The sequence below is a fragment of the Telmatherina bonti genome, assembly GCF_933228915.1.
Source record: "Telmatherina bonti genome assembly, chromosome: 1".
In the NCBI taxonomy this organism is placed as follows: Eukaryota; Metazoa; Chordata; class Actinopteri; order Atheriniformes; family Telmatherinidae; genus Telmatherina; species Telmatherina bonti.
Genome location: NC_136619.1, coordinates 36,865,448 through 36,889,954, shown reverse-complemented (window position 1 = coordinate 36,889,954; position 24,507 = coordinate 36,865,448). Strand labels below are relative to the sequence as shown.

The window sequence follows — 24,507 nt, the reverse complement described above, 5'->3', positions numbered from 1 at the left end:
GCTTTCATCATGCACACTTGCATCATCTGTGACGCAACAACTGCTGCTGCCTGTTATTTACAAACATAAATCCTTCAGGAATGTTCTTCTGTCAATTTTCCGAGCATTGTACAACAGATTTGATATGATGCCTCCGTAAAATGTCTGTTTTCATCATCACTTTCTAAACAAAGGACATGGAACCTTTGACCCTGAAGAAAGTAACCATCCAAAGGTCTTTATATAATATTGTTATTTTTATGAAAATAGCATTTATTGTTAACTCTTTCACAACTTAAATGTTGCAAAATAATCCATTCCTGTAAACAGTTTTGATCTTTAAAGGTGCGTGCCATTTCTTTTAGTTTTCACTTGCAGAAAACTATAAATTTGGCATTGACGCTGAGGCTTGAAAGGTAAATTAACAATGTCCTGCGTTCTCATTTCAAGCAGGTGGTGGTGGCACCTTGACTTTTCCTACGACGACCCTTTTCTGTTACATAACTCAATCACTTGTGTGCTGGAAGAGCTAATTTTATCCTCTTTAAATAGCTTAAGTCTCATTAATGCCAAAGCGCAGTGCAGCAGGCAGGCTTGATTGACTTGGCAGTTGCCCTGTCCTCACCTTGCATGTTCTCCCTTTCCCTTTATTCTTATTAAAGCAAATCCATATGCTAAATTATCAAGCCCCTGCTAAGGAAAAGTGCAGTACGTGTACATGTATGCACATAACAGAACCTTGACTGAAGTGATGTTTTTCTTTTTAAATGTCCACTCGTATCTGCAGAAGTTATTCTCAATGGAGAAAAAGCTTTCAGTCTTTGGATTCAGGAAATTTGCATTCTGCATTTTTTTGCAGCTAAAGCTGCGTTCCAGGTGTTTAGGTCATCCTGGTCAAGGTTGTTCAAATGACCACAGGGATTCACCGTTACATAACCATGTACGTCTGTCTTCTACATGGGATTTAAAGCCTTCCAGGGGAGGGTTTGATCTTTAGTCAAAGAGGCTTTAAGTCAGAGCACAACAAACCCGATGTTCTTGTTGCTCCAGAATCATGATCAGGTGGCAGATAAAGAACTGCATAGTAGGATGGATCAGCTTGTGAACTGTAATTAACACCCAGGATATCTAAGCAGCACACATACCGAGCTTTGGACACATTCTCAACATAAAACTGGGAAAGAATAAGGGCTGAATCAGTCACCATTTAACAAATAAAATAGCATGCCAAAATGCAGCCATTAACATTTCCTGCAGACAGCTGTTTGATTTTACATTAATATTCCATAAAAACACAGTTTTCTGTGATTTAACACTGAATATCTCATATTAGCATAAATTATCATGCAAACACAAACAGAACCAGAGGCAAGGACGTGAGTAAAAGCCAGTGCTCCGATTATTCAAATGTACTAAATGAAACAAAGATTATCTCTGTAAAATGCAGATTATAAACAGTCTGCATTATTGTAACAATAACATGGCATCCTTTAACTTTTTTACAATATCCAATTTAATCAACTGGACAAATCTTCGTTCACTACCTAAGGCAAAAACTGCAACTCAGTTTGAGCTTTTTGTGAGCTGAAGCCTCTGTCTCTTGTTTTTTTCTCTTTTTTCCCATCAATATGAAGTCTAAGGAGTCGAAGTGAGTTTCTTGACAAAATGTAAGAGCTTCACTGGAGTTTATGGTACAGGGACAAAAGCACAAGCGCTCACCAGCTTTTTACTGGCTCAAAGAAAAGATATTTTTTGGAAAAGCTGACAAGAATCTGACGGGAACCAAACTCTCCGTCCTCTATTGCCCCGACCTTTTTTTTTCTTTTAAGAGTGTGACAAATTCTTTAGAGTGAGGTGGATGTATAAAACCCAGATTATTTGACTTCCAAATGCTGCAAATGAGAAAACAACTTTGATTGCTCATCATGTTTAGAAGTATGAAATATACTGAATCGCAGTTTCTTATACCTTAAGTGCCACTTATCAATACCGGCTCTCCCTTTCTGTTTTGTATTTTTCAGTGCCAACAAAATGCAGAAGCAAGTGGAGGTCAGGATGGGCGAAAGCCACCTGGAGCCCATCGTGGACACCCCCGATTATCCTTGTAGTCAGCTCTGTGAAAAGATAATGAAGAACATGGTTCTCACTCTCACGATCCTCGGTAAGTTTATAGCAGCTCCTAACAAAGGCAATCCATTCATCTTCTAGTCTGTTCAGGAGCTCTGTGAACTTGGAAGTAGATTTCAAACACTGCATTGGTACAAGATGAGCCGTGGCTCACCGGGAAGGCGGACGAGAGCAGATGCAAAGATTAAAAACCTCCAGTGGAGAGTTGGAGTTCCCAACAGGCTTCAAAGTCTGCGCAGGAAGTCAGAGACACACTCTCATCCTGTTACATGTGATCCTGAGTTAATAAAACATTATCATACAAATTCATTCAGCTTGTTTTTAATCATAATATTCTTCTGCATGACAGGGAGGCTGTAAAAATTAAACACAAGCAATCTCATTCTCGTCAAAAGCATTTGTGCTTTAACTTCCCTGGTTTGTGTGAATAATAATTCAGACCTGAAGGTGGGCCATTATCTCTCTTATTACCATGACATTCCTGGTTTGGTCCCAGTCAAACCCAAAGGTTTCAAAACATGAAAGAGCTCTCAAACACAAAGAATAAGGAAATTTTGTTTCTTTTTTCCACTCAATGTGAATATATATATATATATATATATATATATATATATATATATATATATATATATATATATATATATATATACTGTATATATGATCACTTTGAAGACAGAAACATCAGGTGAGCACTTTGTGTTTCCCATCATGCCTTGCATGTGCAAACAGTGGACTCAGTAAGTGCTGCTTCATGCTTTGGGCTGTGAGAGGAACTTGGAACATCAGAGGAAAATCCTCCCACACATCATGAAAACACAGTCTGAACCGAGAGAAACCTCAGCTTTATAAATATCCGATCTTCTTGTGTTCACCTCTGAGCCGCTGTTCTGCGCTACACCATGCCAAAACGTTTTACAGAATCGCACTGAAATATAGAACATCTCACACCTTCCTCTTTGCGGTGTTGAAATAGCCGGTATTATAAAGAAAGGGAGGAGTGTGATAATGTAGCTCATGCAGCTTTCAAATCTCTATAAATTGCATCCACTGAAGTAAAGAAAAAAAAAGGTATATATTTGCAATAATAGGACAATGAAATCTGCTCTGTTTTTTCTTGCACACTTTCGTTTAGTTGTTTGGTTTCTACTTAACATCAACTGACAGCTACAACTAAGCTACTTTGTTGTGATTAACTGTTTTTTTTTTTTTTATTTGTCACACATGCACAGTTGCCAGAATATCTGCAGGCACTTTATACTTCATGGCTTTGTGTTTTGATTTGTGCTTTTCTTAATTTGGCAGGTGTGTTTCTTGGTACCATTGCTGGAATGCTTCTGCGCCACATATCACCTCTCCCTCCTGATGTTATAATGATCATTGCCTTCCCTGGAGAGATCCTCATGAGGATGCTCAAGATGCTTATTTTGCCTCTTGTTGTTTCCAGTCTGGTTACAGGTGGGTGAGCAAACAATGCTCTGTTGAAACAGCAAACAGCTGTCCTAAAATCAGGTTGCACAGAACATGTTGGTACCTCACAATTGAGAAGGAAAACTAAAAAATTGGAGAGTTGGTGTAATATCATTTTGGTAAACTAATAAGTTCTTAAAACGTCTGAAATAAGTACTTTGTTTTGTACAGTGTGCGAACCTTGCATGATGCGTAACTGTTATTTTAGTTTAAATGGGGAATTTCACAAAAAAGTAGTTGTAAAGTCATAAATGTTTGGTTACAAATTGAATTTCTTTGCAACTGAAAAACACATGACCTTTCTCTCATATTAAAAATGTTCATTATTTTACAAATCAAAACAGATTGACATCTAAACTAAGCTTTGTCATGTCTATATTACATTTTTTACTGTATATTTTTTTCCCAATCTTTAGAACTTTAATTTTTTTTTTTTTTTTTTTTACTTTTGCTGTCATGTTTTAAATCTTCTTGTTTCTTGAATCTCTGTGTATCTTGATACGTGTTTTATAAGTACAAATAAGTTTATAAGTTTTATAAGTAGTATTTTTTTCTTAAAACACAAACATTTTATGTTCTTGACATGAATCTCAGATATTTTCAGCTGCCATGTAAGAACATTTGGAATACGTAAAACTGCATTATTACCAGAATTACAATAATAATCACTTACACTTGTAGTTTATAGTGTCAGTATAGTTAATACTGTAAAGTGTAGTTATTTTGACATTACCTGAATCCAACTAGATTGCACAGAACCTCATCAGGAAACTCCTAGTAATTAACTTTCCCAACCAAGACTTACCACTTTTTCAGGGAAAGACTCCTGTGATATCAGAATATTATTCATTTAGATGCAAATAGATTGATATTGAGTCTGTCAGTTATTTTTTACTCTGTTAAAATACCAAGTTTTACAATAAAATATATTTGTTACTACTGCATTTTTAATCTTATAACTGTTTGTTTACCGCTGTTTGTTCCAGTGTAAGATTGTAACTCATTCTAATTTCAATTTTATTAAATGTTTTTCAGTGTGTACTTTATTTGTTTTGACAAGCAATAAAGTAGTTAAATTATCACCCAGTGACAAACACATCGGTGTGGGAAATGTACTGACTTAATTTAGTGTGCATAAATATATGTTGTACCTCCAGGACTTGCTGGTTTGGATGCCAAATCCAGCGGCCGTCTGGGCACCAGGGCTATGGTGTACTACATGTCAACCACGGTGATTGCCGCAGTCCTGGGAGTGATCTTGGTGCTGGTCATACATCCGGGAAATCCCAAGCTGAGGGCCAATCTCGGGCAGGGAAAGAAGAACGACGAGGTTTCCAGCGTGGATGCTCTCTTTGATCTCATCAGGAATCTTTTCCCAGAGAACCTTGTGCAGGCCTGCTTCCAGCAGGTAGGAATTCACCCACATTGTTTTTTATCTTCTTTGGTTTTTCAAACACAACATTTGATTTTTTTCCCTTTATTTGTTTCTTATCCAGATCCAGACAGTAACCACCAAAGTGCCAGTGCCCACTAACAGAACCAAAGCACCTCCACAGTTCACAATCAAGAGGTCACTTCAGTTCAAGAGTGGGATGAATGTCTTAGGTAAGTGAGAAGTACGACAGAAACAACTTGGTGTTACTGGAGAAAGAAAAAAAAATGTTTTTTTCATGTTTTTTAGAAAAAATAAATTGCAACTGGCCAAATTTGACTGAGAATTTTTCTAAATTGTTTTAAATTTCTGAGTTTTTGCCTTTAGCCTTGCAAATAAATGTCCTGCTTGACAGGTATATGAATAATTTGATAATATGTTGACAGTTCAAACCTGCATTAAAACACTTGTTTGTGATGTAAATGCAAATGAGCATACAGAGCATACAGACTGTCTGGTTTGTTGTAATATGTTAGAATATTACCATAAAGGATTTAGTTAAATCCTCCATTTGAACCAAATGAGTGTTATTGTGTTCTGTGTTGAACAGGTTTGATTGGATTCTTTGTTGCTTTTGGAGTCATTATGGGGAAAATGGGAGAGAAAGCCAAGTTAATGTTGGAGTTTTTCAACGTCTTGAATGAGATTATTATGAAACTTGTTGGTGCAATTATGTGGTAAGTGTATTTCTCTGCCATCATTGTTATTGTTGTGTACACTGCATAAACATGTGCTGGAAAAAAACATCAAATAATAATAGCAGATTATGTTGGTCTTCAGGTACTCTCCTGTTGGTATCGCCTGTCTCATCTGTGGAAAGATCATCTCCATTGCTGATTTGGAGGTGGTTGCAAGGCAGCTGGGGATGTACATGGTGACTGTAATAGTGGGCCTCATCATCCACGGAGGCATTTTCCTTCCACTAATATATTTTGTGATAGTAAGAGAAAACCCCTTCACATTTTTCATGGGAATATTCCAAGCTTGGGTCACGGCACTTGGAACAGCTTCCAGGTATGAAGCACTTCTGCTTAATTTATTTTCATTTTTAAGCAAGCATTGCTTGATTAAATGCTCTCTGAGTCTGGAGAACACAGCATGAGCATATTTGACTTTATCTCCAATATACAATGTGATTTCTAAGTGGTCCAAACCATTAGAATGATAAAATTATTGCTGCAATTGGTCAAAAGGTTGACAAGAAAAAGCTTCTGACCTTGCCTCCATGTGGAATACTTTCTCTTTACTCTATGTTTTATTAATGGGATCAGGCAGATCTTTTATCTTGGAGTTATTCATTTCTCCAGTTTTTTTTTTTTTTTTGTGACACAGTGTGTGCAGAGTTTGCAACCTGAATCTCACTGCTTACTGTTTGTGGCTGCCTTTAAAAAATGTTTCTTCATCTTTTTATTTGCCACAGTGCTGGTACCTTGCCTGTCACATTCCGATGCTTGGAAGAGAACCTCGGCATCGACAAGAGAGTCACACGCTTTGTCCTCCCGGTGGGTGCCACCATCAACATGGATGGCACAGCACTTTATGAAGCTGTTGCTGCCATCTTCATCGCTCAGATGAATGGGATCGAGCTTGATTGGGGTCAAATAGTGACTGTGAGGTAAGAATTCTGCTGCAGAAAGGTTTTACAACACTGCCAAGTGGGTTTAAATGCTGCCTCATGAACTTGTTTTGTTACGTTTCTGTGTGTCTTCCTGTTGAAAATGTCATTTGTCTCTTATTTAGTATGACAGCCACCTTGGCCAGTGTTGGAGCTGCCAGCATCCCCAGTGCTGGACTTGTGACCATGCTCCTCATCCTCACAGCAGTGGGGCTGCCCACTCAGGACATCAGCCTCCTGGTTGCTGTCGACTGGTTGCTGTGAGTTGCTCATCATCACTGTCATCACTTCCTCACACATTACAATAGCATCACTTTGTTGTCATGTCTTTGAGCGGGCACTTTGTTTTTTTCCCACAACAAATCAACTCTGACACCTCTAACCCTGTTTTAGGCTACAATTACTACGGACTTGTATAAAACTTGTCTGGATCTTTTATGGATCATAATAAGCTCCTAAAAAATATAATCTTGGTTACCATGAGAACACAGAGTTACATATGGTGTGTGTTGATTCAGAGCATGTATCAAATTGATAACAGGGTTTTATCAAATGTTTTAATCATGAGGGAAGTAACCTCAGCTCTATAATGCACAACAAATATCACTGAATAAAGCATGGTGATCAGAATTGCATCTTAAAACATAGTGAGAGTTGAACTGCTGATTTTGTCTCAAGTGGGTGTATTTGGACTAGATCAGGGGTGAGGATCTCTGGTTCTTGAAAACCACAGTTCCGCAAGGCGTTGGGAGTTTCCCTGCTGCAGTTTTAAGTCAAACTCTGCATAGATTTGCTAACTACCCGTAGATTTGAGTCAGGTGTGTTGCAGCAGGAAAACGCCCAACACTTGCAGGACTGCAGCCCTCAAGGACCAGAGTTGCTCACCCCTGGAATAGATGGTTTTATGCTCAAGGAAATGCTAATAATTCAATACACGGAATCAGGCATGTTTCCCAAATTGTTCCCAATGAACCAACAAGAAGATTGGACTTCACAATTCAGAAACTCTTTATAATAATAACTTGAAAATCAGCAAAGTAACCAGTAATTATTTTGCCCATTGCAACAAGCAACAAAAGAGAAGCTCTCCTGGGAAGTTCTTTGTTTAGGTGGTAATAATTTCAGCATATCTTTAGTATTACTTTCTTGTACCTGCAGGGATCGTTTCCGAACTTCGGTGAATGTGGTTGGCGACTCCTATGGAGCAGGCATCGTGTACCACCTTTCTAAAGATGAGCTTGACAGCTTTGATGCCCAGCAGGCCCGGATGGAAGATTTTGAGATGGCAAAGACACAATCATTCTTTGAAAACAACACCAACCAGACAGTATATGCTCACCACAACTCAATCTTGATAGACGACTGCAAGGTACATTTCACGTTAACTGACATAGAGACTTGTATGTAGACAACCCCTCCCAGTTCTGTGTGTGTCTCTCATTTCGTGTCTGTGCTTCTTTTTCTATGTGATTGGTGTACTCGTGTCTTCATTCATAGTAAATATCATATTTTCATTCATGAAAATTTACTTAAAGAAGTGGTGAAAAATCTAAATAAATATGCCCATATTTATTTATTTATTCACCCATATGTCATATGAAGAAGCAGTTTTTGTGATACCGGGTTGAACAAAAAAAGTCTGTTGTTCAAAAAGTCATGGAATTCCAATGAAGGTGTTCTTAAAAATCAATTATACCCAATATCTTTTTGGTTTTGTGCATGTTTATGTTTCACTTGTATTTTGTTGTTTTATTTTCTGAATTTTTTTCTTTTGTATAGTTAATTGGACATGTATTTATGGCTGCCCTAACCAAATTACACTTTTCAATCATTGGACATCTTGTCATTTTTTAGCCGGTGGTATGCATAAAGACTGCTGATTCACTATATGTCATCAAAAGTGATTCATTACATTCTTGAAATGCCTGTCTCAGATCTTTTCCTGTAGCTTATTTTTTTTATTACAAACAGCTAGGTTTTGATGATTTCACTGCCTGTTTATTGATGAAAATGAGTATTGTAATTCGGTTGGGGAGAGAATCCATTAAATACATGGCCAACTCTTGAGAACTGTAATCAGTCAAATGCAATGACATGTAAACACAACCACTGTTCCATTCTGTCAGTGTATGACTTGAAATGTTACTCTGTGTTTCGAGATTCAGAAAATAATCTCAACCCCAAGGTCAATGGCCTGTATTTGACAAAGCAATGGCTTCTCTGCTCCCAACCATTAATGGTTTCTAAATATTGGTGCCTTGGCCCAAATAGTTAGATGTTCTTACTAATTGCTTACAGGTGACCATGGGCAAAAATGGCAAAACTCCAGAGTTCTCTCTTGTTGAGGAGGAACCATGGAAATTTGGGTAAAGCAGATTCGGATGTTGCTGCACCTTACCCAAAGTTTCACCAGCTTTAACTTTCTGTGGACACATCCAAAAGATTTTTTTTTTAAATAATTTAAAAAAGATAACATAAAACCAAAAGTGAAAGTCGCTTAAATGAGGACACGCAAAGCGGAGAAAGCCAGCACAACTGTCCTGCAAGGGAGAACTGTCAGCTACCCAATCTGGCAAACCACAGGAGCAAATCTTGTTTGGCACTTTGTATTATATTTTGTATCTGTACTAACTACACACAAGCTGTAATGTACTTATGCTTTCATGCCCCTGTGCAAAACAATCTGTCAGCTGACAGCATTCAGGGCCTTACTTGTGGCTGCTGTATGCTTCTTGTTGCATCTACGAAAACATTCTTCATTCTGAAACAACTTTTTCTTTCTTTTTCTTATGCATTAAAGCACTTTCTGTGTAGCTTGAGGGGCAGAGAGTTGATAATGTTGAAAAGATGGCCTTGCCAGCCAAGCAAGAAACAAGGACCGGGAGTAAAATAACACGGGAGCTGGTGTTATCTGCTTTATCACAATCTGACAGCCTTCGTTACTAAGCGGTTGTCTTTATACAGTGTAAATGTGATTTCTGAAAGACTAAAATGTTCAGTGTACTGCAAACTATTTACCTTACCTGTGGCATTACAGGGATATTGCAGGACATTTGAGCACTGCGTTACTTTTGACTTTTTTGACTTATGGGATTACACCGATGTCCCTCACATGGTCAAGCCTAATAAGAAAAGCTTAGGATTTAAAAGCAAAGGGAGTGGCTTCTAAAAGTGGCAACAAACAGTACAGAATGTGATGCAGAGAGCAAAGCTCCAAATCGAGTGCACGGAAGGTCCTCTCTCAGTTACTGTACTTATCTAATCCTTTATTTATCTATTTATTTTTTTATGTATGCTCTTTGTGAGTGAAGCACTGAGTGTCTGTTTGCCTGTGTACTGGAAATGTGTGTGATCATTATATGTGTTCCTGGGAGTAAGAAAGGAAGATAAACGAAGGAAAGGAAAAAAAAAAGAAACCAAAAAAGCTGGCAGTTCAAAGAGAGGAAACAAAAGAGGATTGTCTCCCAAACTCTCAGCAGGCTAGTGCTTTGTTCTGTGTTTTACTTCAAACTGTTTATTTATTTGCTATATGACAACCTTGCCTTGAAGATGTCACCTGCAGAGTGCAGTCACCATGATGACTAAAACATTTGTGGACAAATGTTAGGTAACATTTCAGTAGGATGTTAAGGCTCAAATTTTGAACAGGGAAAATGAAGCAGCCCCACCTTGTAACGTCCCCCACACCCCAAGTGAAGATGGCTGGGCCTTCCTCACACACTATTTAGATTTATTTTTTCCGATTTGCATATAAATAACATGCTTCTAATTGAATCTACAGGTAATTAGTTCTGGTCATGTCTGTTTAGCAAGTGCACACTAAATTCTGCCTCCAGCACTCGCATAAATCTGACGCCGCAACAGCAAGGTCACCGGATGGGGTTTTCACATGTTTTTTACAGTTTCACCTAGAAACTCTGTCTGAACCTAGGTGGGAACTGGATTGTTTTATCTCTCTTTCATACAAGCAACAACTTATATTCATGTTTAAAGTGCCTGCTTGCACTTTGTGTAAATATTCTCTTTAGATAAACTGTACAAATCAAATGTATAGACTTGACATTTTTGACATCATATGTGTTTTTACTATGTTAAATGTTTCTATAACGACTATAATAACAAAAATATACATATATATATATATATATATATATATATATATATATATATATATATATATATATATATATATATATATATATATATATATATTCAGCATTCAGCAATGTTAGTGCAATGTTGTTTTTTTTTCTTCTTTTATGGCCCAGTAGGTGTTTCAATACATTGTGAACTTAGAGATTTGAATGGAAAATACATTTTTTATCTGTTTCCTGGTGATTTTGGTGAGAATAAATCACGACAATTCCCAGCTTTATCTATCTTGTGAGCAAACCTTTGCAGATTTGGTTATTTAAAGATTTTGAGCCCATGAAGGTGGTTTATAATTGGAGAGAATGTTGTTGTTGGCAGCTACAGTATGTCCACACAGGAGAACTTGACAAGCCCTTCACTGTGGGACTTTGCCACCTTGATACAGTCCAGGTTTATTCAATTACACTTCTTTTCCATCAGTTTCATGTGTTCTGATAGCATATGTTCTTAGTAAACTGGCTTTGTTTAGTAAGTGTTTTCTATGAATAAGCAAAAGTTTAGTAAATAAACATATTCTTAATTTTTATCTCTGGTTATGATTCTATGCACGGATCAGTCTGAGAATGAATTCCTTTTTTTCTTATGCTTGACGTGACGGTGATGCAAATACGTGTTGACTCTGACTGATTAAATGCAAGTTGAATTGAATGGACTTGTACTAAATAAATCATCACAAACTAAACTATTTGTCCAGAAAATGGGCTCAAAGTGTGTCAATGTTTTAATACTTGTGTGTAAATATTAAATGAAAAACAAATAAATGTTTATTGATGAGTTGCAGTTGTTTATTTCTAGTAGAATGCAGGATGCAATGAAGCATATGAGTGCATTTTACATCTGAAGTGCCATGTGGGTGTCAAGAGGAAATATTCAGTTGGAAGGCTGGGTTTCCACAAGCAGTCAGGAAACAAAGGCAGCTTAAAATAAGTTACAATAAAAACAAGATAATCACAAAGATATCACAAAAAAGTAACAAAATACACTTAAATATACATATTGAGCAAAGTGAACATATTTTTTCAATCACAAAGAAAAAATGACTCAATGAATCCCAACAGGACAGACCCCCTATCTTGCTCTCTCTTCAAATAAATCTTTATCACAATATCCAATAAATATTGTCGTAACTTCAAATCAAAGATCTGGTGATTAATTTTGAATGTAACCAAGAAAAAACAGACCATGATCCTTTGTTAAAAACAAGTAGTCAGCACTCTTCTCAGCAGTCAGCATAGTTTTGTGCCTCTCATCAAGTTCCTCGGCTTCAAACAGTCTTGTGGTTCTCTGGTTCTCCAGAGGGTCCGTTTCTGAACCTCAGTCTGATGAAAAATTCTCTGGAAGCTCTTCCAAAGGAATAACTGTATATTCTTCTGCCTTCCCACTCTCTTTGGGCTCCTGTTTGTGCAGGAAGGTCTGCTTCTCTGGCTCCCCCGTCTGGTTAGAGGCATTAGATTTGGTCACATCTTTGACAAACTGTTTTGGCCCAGCCCACCTGCACAATGAAGAAGAACAATAACTTAATTCAGTCTCATAAGGGAGACAGATAGAATCTATATATCTATATCTATATATATCTATATATATCTATCTCTCTCTCTCTCTATATATATATATATATATATATATATATATATATATATATATATACACACATATATATATATATATATATATATATATATATATATATATATATATATATATACACACACATATATATGTATATAAAAGAGTATAAGAGTAAAGTCTTAAAGTCTTACTTGTCCTTTGTAGCAATGGCCACCGAGAATAGCACGAGTGCTGCAAGACCAGCAACAAATCCAAGGATGATGATCCATTCTGGACAGGTGAGGGAGAAAGCGTAATTGAGATGGAATATTTTTTTACTCAGAAAGTAATCATACCGAAGAGTTTTTTATATTTTTTTTCTTGTCAGTGGTTTGACTCACCAGGTGTGCTGTTTTTGTTGTCCTCTTCTGTTGAGGCATTGTTAGTGTCCTTGACTGGTTTAGCTAAAATACATGAAAATTCACAAATTCACACACAATTGACAAATAAAACAACATAAGAAATGTTCAGCTTAACTCAAACGCTTGGACACTTCACACACATTTACCTTGAGAGATTATAACTTGCTCTTCATCTCCCTGAGAAGGCTTTCTTCCTAAGATAATGCCCGAACGAGGCTGTATGATATTCCCAACAGCCACTGTAGATGCAGATTCCTTTGCTTCGTTCAGGGCTAAGGAAGAAGTGAAGCCAGATTGGACGCTGTGGACAGTGGATGAATCTGAAGTGGAGTCATCAGTGGTTTGTGGACGTCCACTAGGGGACTCAGTGACCAATGGGCTCTCCCCACTCCCCTCACACGTAGCCTCCAAGGTACTCTGAGCTGTGGTTGTATACTCTGCACCTCTGGACCCAGTGGGCGATGGGCTCTCCCCACTCCCCTCAGATGTGAACTCCGAGGTACTCTGAACTGTAGTTGTATACGCTGTACCTCTGGACTCAGTGGGCGATGGGCTCTCCCCACTCCCCTCAGATGTGAACTCCAAAGTACTCAGAACTGTGGTTGTGTACTTTGCACCTCTGAACTCAGTGGGCGATGGGCTCTCCCCACTCCCTTCATACGTGGCCTCCGAGGTGCTCTGGAGAGTAGCTGTAAGATCTGCTCCTATGGACTCGGTGATCAATGACTTCTCATCGCCCCCTTCCGTTGTGGACTCAAGCGATGGCTGCTGAGAAGGTGTAATGGTTGTTTTTATTTTAGGTGACTCAGTTTTCGCCAAAGGGAGATGGGCATGATGGATGATGAACCCCTCTGTCTCAGCCTCTTTTAAGTCTTCCTCAGGATGTTCTGGGATCTGGGTTGCAGCTGAGGACAAAGACAAAAATCCATGGATCAACTCAAGTATTTCCCAACTAGCCCTGGCATAAGTGGAAAGGAAAGTTACTGAGGTCTTGTGATGTAGTACAACTTGGCCATGTGGGGCTCACTTTCTTTGCTGAAATATACTTGTGCGAGCTTGTTTTGCGGTCTGCTTGGATAAGGCGTGGTGAGACAGTAATGATTAACCTGTATGACAAATCTTGAGCGAACAAAAGAGAGTCTTACCACATCAAAGCTTACACTGTGGTGTCTGACACACCTAATTCATCAGAACACCACTGACTGATTGTGATGGAGGAAGCAATGGATTCATCATAGTTTCTGTAAACCTGCATTGTTTTATCCATTTAAAGTTATAATAATAATAAAATAATAATAATGATATAATAATAAAGTTTTATTTCTAAGTTTTTCATTACTTATTTCAATAGTCATTGATGCAGATAAGTATCTAAGCATTTAACATTTGATTAAGAAGAGTTTTGAGGTTCTTCTTTTGTTATATGGTTTAGATTTATGCAACTATATCTTCATCAAATTTCATTATATATTGCCCATTGTGAGTTCGCAAAATATAATACATCATTATTGAACTGTCAAGTGGTTTGCATCTTTGCAGTTTCATTGTCACTGAATAGTGAGCCCAATAAGAAAGATTTCCCTTCAAACTTCCCAGATCCTTTAGAATTTATTCATTTATTATTATTATTTATTATTCAAGGCATAGAAAGTTAGAGTTTCACAATATAACCAGAAATGAAAGCAAATATAAGAAGATGAATACAATTTTTGTGGGAAAAGTTAGTTTTTTTTTCTTTTTTTTCATTTACTATATAAAGTAATCTAAAGTTATGATGATAAAACAGAAACTGTAATCTAATATTTTGATCTATAACAATTTATCATTTAAAGACAGTTGCCTTAATAATACTTATTCTGCTATTAAAAACATTATAATGACAGACTTTGTTCACAATTGAAGACTCTGAGAATCAAATCACAAATCTCCACTCTTCATTTCTGCTCAATCATGTTCAGATTAGGTGTTTCCCCCCTATGATGTTACCGGTTGTTCACACTGGCAGAACAGCTATTTGCTGATCTTTGGTTTCACCGTATTCAAGATAAAAGCGTTAATGCACCTCCTGGAGCAGCTCGCAGCACTTTTACAAAGGCCGCTGTGTGCACTCTGGAGGTGCCAGGCAAATCTGCCCACCAACAATGAAATATGACCCTTACAGAAAGAGTTCGACCTGAAACATGAAGATTTTAGGGAACATCCAGGGAAGTGCTGACTCACAGCGTAAAGAAAAACTTGCATGCGATGGAAATTATTCACATTTCAGAAATCTGCATTAAAATGTACTTTTTCAGATTAAAAACTCATCTCTTTACATGTATGATGGCTTAAAATTGGTATATTAGCAAAGTCATCAATGATCATTGATGATGAAAGGGCTTTTCTCTCCCTCTATTAGTTTTTCCTTTTTTCTAATTTAATTCTCATTCATAAGAGGAAAAATTGTGTTACAATATTATAGATTAAAAAAAAAGGGAGCTTACTGTTAAAAGGCGCTGAGTGGACAGCAGCAAGAAGTCCAAGAATAAAAAATGACAAAGGAAGATTCCTCATCTTCATCATCGGTATCAGCAAACTGGAACTACTTGACACACTGAACTCTGAAATCTGTAAGAGATGTATCAGTTCTTTGCCTTTTATAGAGCCAGGCATTGTGTCAGTACAACAGTTGGACGTGCACACATACGCAGGAAGGTAGGCACACCTATTAGCACACCCACCTCCTTACAAGTTTTCTCACAGTATTTTTTTCTTCCTTGTTTCTCAGGCGGAGCACGATAACATGCAAATGACACACAGGGGGAAAAAAAAGTATGTTTCTTTGGAATTTTACCTCAGTTGAAGTGATGCTAATTAAGAAATTAAAAGCCCCAGGTGAAACTATAAATCTTTGCTGTCATTACTTTAATGAGTCATACAATATTTTTTAAGACCATATAAAATGTGAAAAGTTTCTACAACTTTGTAACGATTGGAAGCAGGGTAAATCATGTTTTCTTTTCTGTATTATCTCATTTTTTTTCTTTTAAATGAAGCAGATTTAAAACAGAAGTTTGCTGGAAATCAACTTCAGTTGTGTGAATTTTGAACACAACTGCATATTTACATGAAAAGTTAATAGTAGTATTCATTACATTGTATAAGAAGAGCTATAAAACAGATCCACATTTTTTTCTAATCCAAATTCACTTACTGTATGTCAAAGATTTAAGGAGAGACACCCCCCCCCCCCCAATCAAAGAAGTTGATTGTTCAACTTCTTTGGCTTCTTTGACTATGGTTAATTTATATGTGGTTCTGGAGGTATGTAAAACAACACACCCTCTGTGCCACAGAAACCCCCAAAAATGTGCCATTCATGACTTAGCAAGAAAAACTTCTACCACCAAACCAGCCTGGAATCGTCTCCCTGCAGCTAATGTGTACTGTATACTAGATAATGGCTGTTATGATACATTGGTATTTGACGGAAATTGATGCGTCACTGCAGAGTTGGAGCCTGAGGATACCTGGCACATTCATGGAGTTGCGACATGTGCAATGAATTACTCAGCATGTGTGGGTGAGCTTTTGTCCAGACTTGCATCCCACACCTAACACAGGATCCTTTCTGTCACTCTTCAGAGGGAAATTTTACAAGAGACAAGCTATGATCCACAGCAGGGATTGCTGTGAGGCTGAAACAAATCTAATTTACAAATGAATGCATCAGTCAACTTTTTTTGGCTAGACAATGCCCGTGATTCAGCTCTCAATTAGTCTCACTCTTTGGTTGTCAATTGAGTGTGAAAGTCACATTGGGGGAGTCTGTACATTATATGGTGGGAAACATAAAGTTTTATTAGACTAAATGTGCAGATACCAACCCAGCTGACTTCCTTACACTTATCTATAATAATATGCCTTTTCATTATGACCAGCTACCTAATATTTAGCAGAGCCTCCTTTTTCCCACCAAAACAGCCCTGTCCGGAAGTATGGACTTGTCTCTGGCACCTAACCATCACCAGCAGATCCTTTAAGTCTTGTAAGTTGCAAGGTGGGGCCTCTGTGGCTTGGACTTGTTTTAGCAACACAGCGCACAGACCTTCAATTTAACTGAGATTTAAACAATTTAGAGCCAAAATCAAGTCTTTGGCGTTTTCATTGTGCATCCTCAAATCAACCTTAAATCCTTTTTGCGATGTCGGATGAGACTACTTTTAATCCAATGGACAGTTTAAGTTACAGAAACATATATACTCCTTTTTTTTTTTTTTTTAACAGAGTAACCCAACCCATTTTATTTTACGTTTCGTGGGGGTGACAACATAACCCCGAGGTGGTGTTGCCGAGCAACCACAACAATAATTTGTAATTTTTCGTTGGTCCTCAACCATTCTCCTGTGACAAAAAATTTAAATAATTTACAAATATGCTGTTTATTACTGAAGAAACACACTCCAATATGTCTGAATTACTGCAATACAAAATATTCACAAAGTGGCAGAAGAGATATATCTGATATTTATCTTATATTGTTCTCATATCAAACAAGTTTCTGATCAAAGGTTTTACCACAACGTGGCACAATATGCTTTAGAAATAGTATGTAAGTATTAAATATAATATCAAAGGGGTTGAAAAGTTAAATTCTATTTGTGATTTACGGTGCCAGTCAAATGTTTGGACACACCTGTGCATTCATTTTGAAGAAACAGACATGTCCAAACATTTGCCATTATAACAGGAAAATCAGTGTGTCACCTGTCAGTGGTCAGAATGTTTCCTGCATCTGTTCAGTACACATAGTCCAGCTTAAACACAAGTTATGTTTTGCCCTTATTGAAATTATCATTCTTAGTTTTTCTCATCAAATTTCTTCAGTCTTTAATTAGTCTTAGAATATGAGAACGGGAAAGAGGCTGAGATGTAAATGCGAGAGTTCACTGTTTCATTAAAGTTCAGTGGGTTTTCAGCTGAGATTTGGGGCAAATCAATAATGACTGAATATTCTTTCTGACTTGAGATGCTTTTTTTTTTTAAATTAGTTGTTTGGACTTTGGGCAGCATTTTACTGCGTTGAACTGTTTTTTGTTTTTTTGTTTTTTTTCCAAAAGCAGACTGTGATATGAACACTCGGCCTCAGGTGCTGGGAGCTTTCTTCCAAAATGTAGGTGCACTTAAATCTTCTAAGGTAAAAGCCTGACTCTGAAAAATGTGGTCTGCATACAACCACTGTCTGACAAAAAGTCTTCCACATGAAAAAAAAGAGTTTTTGCATTTTTTTTTGTTCAAAAGACACCTTCTTTTTTTGTTTCCAGAAAGGTTTTCAGTTTGAAAACATGACAAACATTTCTCTGTGTTCATGTATAATGAACTGTATGAATGGAAAAAACATTTGCAAGAACCTTTCAAGGACATGTCCACCAGGTTTTTTCAGCACCCCCCCCCAATTCCTCTGGCTTACTATTAGCTCATGCTTCATGGTAGCCATCTTCGCTCCAATCTGCAAAATCCTGAGGCGACTGAGTCCAGTGACCTGTATGCAGCAGCAGCAGCAGCAGCAACATTTATTACCACCATGAAAAATAAAAAAGACAAAGTTTGGGAGTGTGGGGAGTCAATGACCTGCATAATAATTCAGCAGCTGCATAAAAACACAGAAACACTGTAAATATTTATTAGAAATAAGAGTTTGTGGTGACTGCTTCACATATGAGGTTATAAAAGCACTTAAATGTCACTCTCCAGTACTTTTAGGGAGTTCAACAGTTACCACTAACTGAGAGTTATCTGTTGGTTATTATATAAGCTCCTCTGATTGGATGGCAGCCAATTCTAACCTGCCGGTTTTCCCGATACCAGCTGGCAGCAAAAAAGACGAAAGCTGTTTGGCTGGAGGGCAGATGATGCGTGTCATATTAATGCAAATGTTTTCATGCACAGAGTGCCTTCAAAATAACAAACAATGTGGTCATCTCTGTCTTATGTTGGTCCTGGATTTCTGTCCAAATTGTTTTTACTGAGCACATCTCCCACACACATCAAGATTTCTGGCTGTACACACTTACAATATTTGTGTTACCTTGCATCCTTTTGACTAATTTACTTGATCCAGCCGTCTGCCTTTTTTTTTTTTTTTTTTTTTTTTTTTTTTTAAGTCAGCCGGTCCTTAATAAATGTTGCTCTTAGATCACTGATACAAGAGTGGAAAGATTTATAAATTATTTCTGAACCTTTTAAAACACTCCAGCAAACTCAAAAGGTGTCCATAAGCTTTTCCTGATAGCCTCAGAGAGCTTTTTAGATCTTGATATGATAAAAGAACACACTTCAGTGTGGAAAAAGAGCACCAGACCCTGAATGTTCAAATTTAAAGTCAGTTTCCACATGTCACTGCCTACGGAGGTTACAGATTGGCTTCAGCCATTCTTGAACTGCTGATTAAAATCCATGGATTTTGATGGTGTTTCATCAAGCTGGCCTGATTTCTTCATTTTTACCTTTCGTCTGTTTGGAAAAAGCTAAAAAAAAAAAATGCATGTATAGCATCATATTCTTTTGAAAAGAGGAGGATTTTCAGAGGTGGAGGAACTCTCGTCAGTATGCAGCCCAGAAGGCAGTTGCTCTCAATTCCACAGTGTTTTGTTGTTGTGGATTGTCCTGAGTAATGATGGCATTGTGGAAGAGATGCTGCAGTTTGTTTCTATAAATGCTCTTTTAACCTTCAGCAGGTGTTATTGTTTTCCATTAAAAGATCGGTCAGGAAACCCAGATGGTGTAGCCATACACATAAACATATGTATCTCTGTCACCGTCCACATGAAAGATCTAAAATAACTTGTAGGTTCAGAGCAACAAAGCGTTTTTTGTATTAACTGTCCAGCTCTTTCATTTTTGATTAACTTCAGGGATATGTTTACGCTTGCAAGAATTCCCCTGCAATTCTATCGTATTTAAGCAAGAAAATGTAAAACCGTTGTCATAATCCGGTCGTTAAACCTGAAAAATCACACAGAGGAAACAATATCAGCTGAAACTTCTGCTGAGAAGAAAAACCTGCTGGATTCATTCTGGCATGACTGCTTTGTCTGCAGTATTTTCACAGCAGGAACTGTCAACCTCTGCACACCAGCTCAGCAGCTCCAAGTGGAAATGCATTTGAGTTAATTAGGCTACATATGATCACAATCGCATATCTGAAGATGTAATATTTGAAAGCAATCTGCTCTCAGTTTATAGATCGGATGCTTCAGTGTAATCCCACAACTGGGTAATGACGGTAAAAATAGGAAGATGAGATTCATTCAATACAAACTAGACTTTAACACTGTAGTGCTGAATGAGGGGAAGATGGCCAACCAATTCCAGCTTGTAGCTGTGTGTGTGTGTGTGTGTGTGTGTGTGTGTGTGTGAGAGAGCAGTAAATCATTATGTCACTTAATGATTGACACTTGTGTGTAGGAGATCAAAGTTTGGCTTTTGTTTGATATGTTGGGAAATGCGATCAATTTTACATCATTTTCATTTTCAGCAATGGTCTGTTTTTTAGTTCAGCTTATATAAACACTTCCTGACACATGTGCCTTCATATCCTCTGAGATTTTTATCATTTCTGTTGAAACGTCATCGTTTTTCTCAAACAAAACTCGCCTTCTGTTTCCTAACCTGTTTCCAAAACTAGAGTTTCACTTCCTGTTTGGTTACGTTGGGGATTTGTTTTCTTTATTTACTTAAGTGGAATCTTCAGGGGGCTGCACGGTGGCACAGTGGTTAGCACTGTGGCCTCACAGCTAGAAGGTCACTGGTTCAATCCTTGGCTGGAGAGGGGTTTGGTCAGTGGCCTTTCTGTGTGGAGTTTGCATGTTCTCCCCGTGTATGCGTGGGTTCTCTCCGGGTACTCCAGCTTCCTCCCACCATCCAAAGACATGCATGTTAGGTTAATTGGTTACTCTAAATTGCCCCTAGGAATGAGTGTGAGCATGAGTGGTTGTTCGTCTCTCTGTGTGGCCCTGCAATGGACTGGCAAGCTGTCCAGGGTGTACCCTGCCTGTCGCCCAATGCCAGCTGGGATAGGCTCCAGCTTCCCCGCAACCCTGAATTGGATTAAGCGGTTTAGAAAATGGATGGATGGATGGATGGATGGATGGAGAATCTTCAGGTTTCTTATATTACTGATAGATGTCATGCTGTTTTGACCAATTCTGTATTAATTTAAGTTTTTTAAATTGATATATTAATGTAAATTTCACATTTTTGTCTTTCTTTAGAATTTACATTTATTTTGCTTTTGTAAAATTAAAAACTCTAACAACAAAACTTGAATTAAATGAAAATTCTTGGGATCCTTATTTGTTTTAGCTCCTTATTTGGAGCTAAAACATGTATAACTGCTGCACAACGATCCAATGCAGCTGGAGAATTTGATGATGCTTCTAACTGACTGCAGCCAGGTTAAAGATTGGTTGAAACTGGATCTCCTGGCGTTCACAGGGTTCTTTTCAATCAGTCTTAGTCATAACCAAATGAAGCTGTACTCTCTCCTTCAGGAAACAAAGACAGCTCTGAGAGGGAGTGGCTGTATGGAGCAACCTGCTGGCGATTTTACCTGGAGGTCCTCGAGTTTGCATGCTCAGACAAGTCCCTTTGAAACTCTCACACAACAGTCATGCAGGTTACATGTGAATGTCATTCAGGTCATAACTGTGACTGCTGATTTAGAGGCTTATGACTTCAACAATGCTATCAAAACACAAAATAAAACTAAGACTTCGCCCGTTATGGCATAAAACAGAAGAGTAAAAAACAGCATTGAGAAGATACATCCTTTTAGATGCTAGCTATTTTAGCCAATGAAACAAGCAAGAAACTAGTGGACAGACAATTAGAAATTAGGCTTTTATTGCTTAATCAATCAACTAAAGTAAGATGCTTAACAAATACAGCGTCATAACTTACACCTAACTTCCACATGGTCAATTTTCACATGGAACCTGGTTTTAGTCCATTTCTGACAGACAGAAACATTGTTAGATGTTGCCAGTTATCCTTCTGTAGCCTGAAGGGGAGCACTGTTTCATCCTAATGTTATCTTTTTATTTTACCCCTGTCACTACAACCTGCTACTTTGTTAGGAATCACAAGGGTTATTCTATATTTTTATAGAATAAGAAACATTTTCTTTGAAAAAAAAAAAAAGTTGTGTTGACATTTTCAGCTCAGCCATAATGATATTTCCCTTTACAGCTCTTTTGCTACCAGTTAAGAGAAACCACTATATCCAAAAGGGATGCTTTCCCTGTGCATGCAAAACTGACGAAGCAGATTCCTGACTAAACTCTACATGACAAGCTGGGAGTGAGAACAGGCTGTCAAACCTCACAATCAGGCACCAACCTTAATCCTTTGGTTGGGCGTTCGCAATAAGCCAGTGTTTTAAATCCTGTGGATGTTTGTTTAGGCATTTTTACCATCAATTGTTTTGTTTATTAACTAATCTCCATGATTTATATTTATTGCCTCTTTTCCCCCTCCGCTGTCTCCTGTTCGGTACTTATCCAATCCTACAAGGCTGTCTCCCTCAATAATTATGACTAAGTTTCAACATCCTTCTCACAGTTAAAGCCTTAATAATAAATCTAACATTTACTAAACAATTTATGAAATTAAAAGTATTATTAATAATAAGAACTGAAACATTAAGATGTAGAAACATTGGAAATCCTTGAAGTCCTTCTTAAAGACCAGTTTTTCCTCTCTATACAAGTCTACCCAGCAAGAATCTTTATTTTAAAAGCCTCCAGATTTTTCAGTTTATGAAAGAAGAAAAGCTTTTGATACACTCACACATTTCTTTATAATGACCTAAAAGAGGAGAAAGTCTTCATATTTCCTTTAAATATTGATGCAGATATTATTCATCTGACTGATTGCATATAGAGTAATATCTTAAGGCAAAAAAGGGTATAAGATTGACTTGACAGATGATTGCTGCAGAGCTGATTTGAATGGAGATCTCTCATCTTCTTTGTGTGCATGGCTCAATAAATCAAAGTGTCTGAAATACATCATTATAGAGACTTAAATACAACTTGTGGAGAGTTCGACGCACTCCTGGGTCGTTTTCACAATGATCCTTCTTCATCATAGTTCCATATTTTATCAAACATTTTGTACACTAACCATGCTTGCTGTCCTTAACTTTGCCATCAGAACTAAATGTGCAAACCGTAATAAGGCTATAATTGTGCATGGGTGATGTAGGGAAAAGACTGTGAGTGTATACACACAGTCACCTCTAATCCTTTAGAGGTGTAACAATACACTTATCAACACCAATAAACTGATTCAATGATTCACCCCATGAGCATAGATCCAAATGAAAAATATCAAACACAATAATCATGTTTGAGATGCATTAAGACATAACATGTCCAACTGTTTCGTTTTTTTCCTAAAAATCCAAATGTTTAATGTAACTTGATGACAAAAATACTAATATCAAAAGGTGAATAGTTGTGATAATGGTAGGCTGTACCACTTTAATCATAATAACAAGGTTGAAAAAATATTAGGTGATACTTTATAGGAGCATGTTTCCCAGAAAAGCCTGCTTTATAGTAGAATCATGTAACTTCTCATGAAAACACGTTTAGAAAGTAAAACAGAAAAGTTTTGTTGTGTTCTGTCTTTTCATTTAAATGTTCACAGATTCGGGTGGATGAAATTGCCATGATTTGACTAAGGCCTCCAGAGTGAAATTTTCTTGCAACGCAAGACCAGTCCTGTCTGTGTAAACAGGAAAGGAGTTTTTAGGTGATTGTAACATCTTTTACATCATCTTGTACTTGCGCAAACCATGTTTAACACACGGAAAGCACAACTACAATGGTGAACCTATGTGTCATGTTTGTGCAGCTTTTATCATTTATTTGGGCTGGTGAAGCAAAACTTAGTAAATAAAAAAAAAAAAAAAAAAAAAAGTTATGCCCACTAGAAAAGCATATAGGTTACATGGGCCAGATAACTAGCAGTTACCAACTCTTCTGTTGTGTTGCATTCATTAGAATGTAGCAAACACCTTAGTATATCATTAAAGTGCTACTTCCCACTAGAACCCTGGAATGTACATTGCATTGTTTTTGGTCCTATTTGCATTGTCATCCTACTGTTTTGTGATTGTGTAGCAATTTTTTAACTACAGAGAAAAAAGTGTTGCATGGAAATGTTGGTTTAACAAGAACCTGAATCTCTCAGCTGGTCTGGGAATGCCTCCAGGAGAGACACGTCTGGGTCTGATGGGGCTACTGCTCTATAACCCATTTATGTTTTAGCAATAGAGTACGAATGAATGTTAATTGCTTTGTCTTTCTATTTCTTTATTAGTACCATATAATTGCAGGGAAATTTAGAACGGAAATTACTTTGTTGTAAGCAACTGGAAAAAAATGTGAAAGCATTGCATGAACTGAATAATGTAGGCCAAACATTATTGCTGTTTACTAAAACAAAACAATGAAGTTAGACAATAACAAAAAGATGCAGCAAAGTGTGAATGCATATTGCTGTGTTAACATGAACAAACAAAAAGGTTGACTTGGTCACAGCATCACAGGGGATTTAACAGTTTTGTCTTTACAGTCTGGTTTGTTGTTTCTGCATGGGCTGCATTCAGACCTTCTGCCCTTGGGACAGCAGGCTCAGCTACCAAGACAGTTGTGTTGAACACCGACTACATTACAATACCAGACAGGTATGATGTTGCAGAGAGACCTCCTTTGGGA

The 24,507-nt window shown here is 37.4% G+C and overlaps 1 protein-coding gene across 1 annotated transcript; it reads left to right on the top strand.

Annotated features, from left to right (window-relative positions):
• Nucleotides 1-2,004: 2,004 nt before the first annotated feature.
• LOC306754490 (excitatory amino acid transporter 2-like) lies at nucleotides 2,005-8,990 on the top strand (the record flags this gene model as incomplete). The annotated part of the gene is made up of 10 exons (XM_079238509.1): nucleotides 2,005-2,140; nucleotides 3,409-3,561; nucleotides 4,731-4,981; nucleotides 5,070-5,178; nucleotides 5,556-5,682; nucleotides 5,786-6,019; nucleotides 6,426-6,620; nucleotides 6,746-6,880; nucleotides 7,779-7,989; nucleotides 8,919-8,990. Exons 1-10 carry the CDS (start codon nucleotides 2,011-2,013, stop codon nucleotides 8,988-8,990), a joined length of 1,617 nt encoding a protein of 538 aa, XP_079094635.1. The 5' UTR covers nucleotides 2,005-2,010.
• Between the last annotated feature and the right edge of the window lie 15,517 nt (nucleotides 8,991-24,507).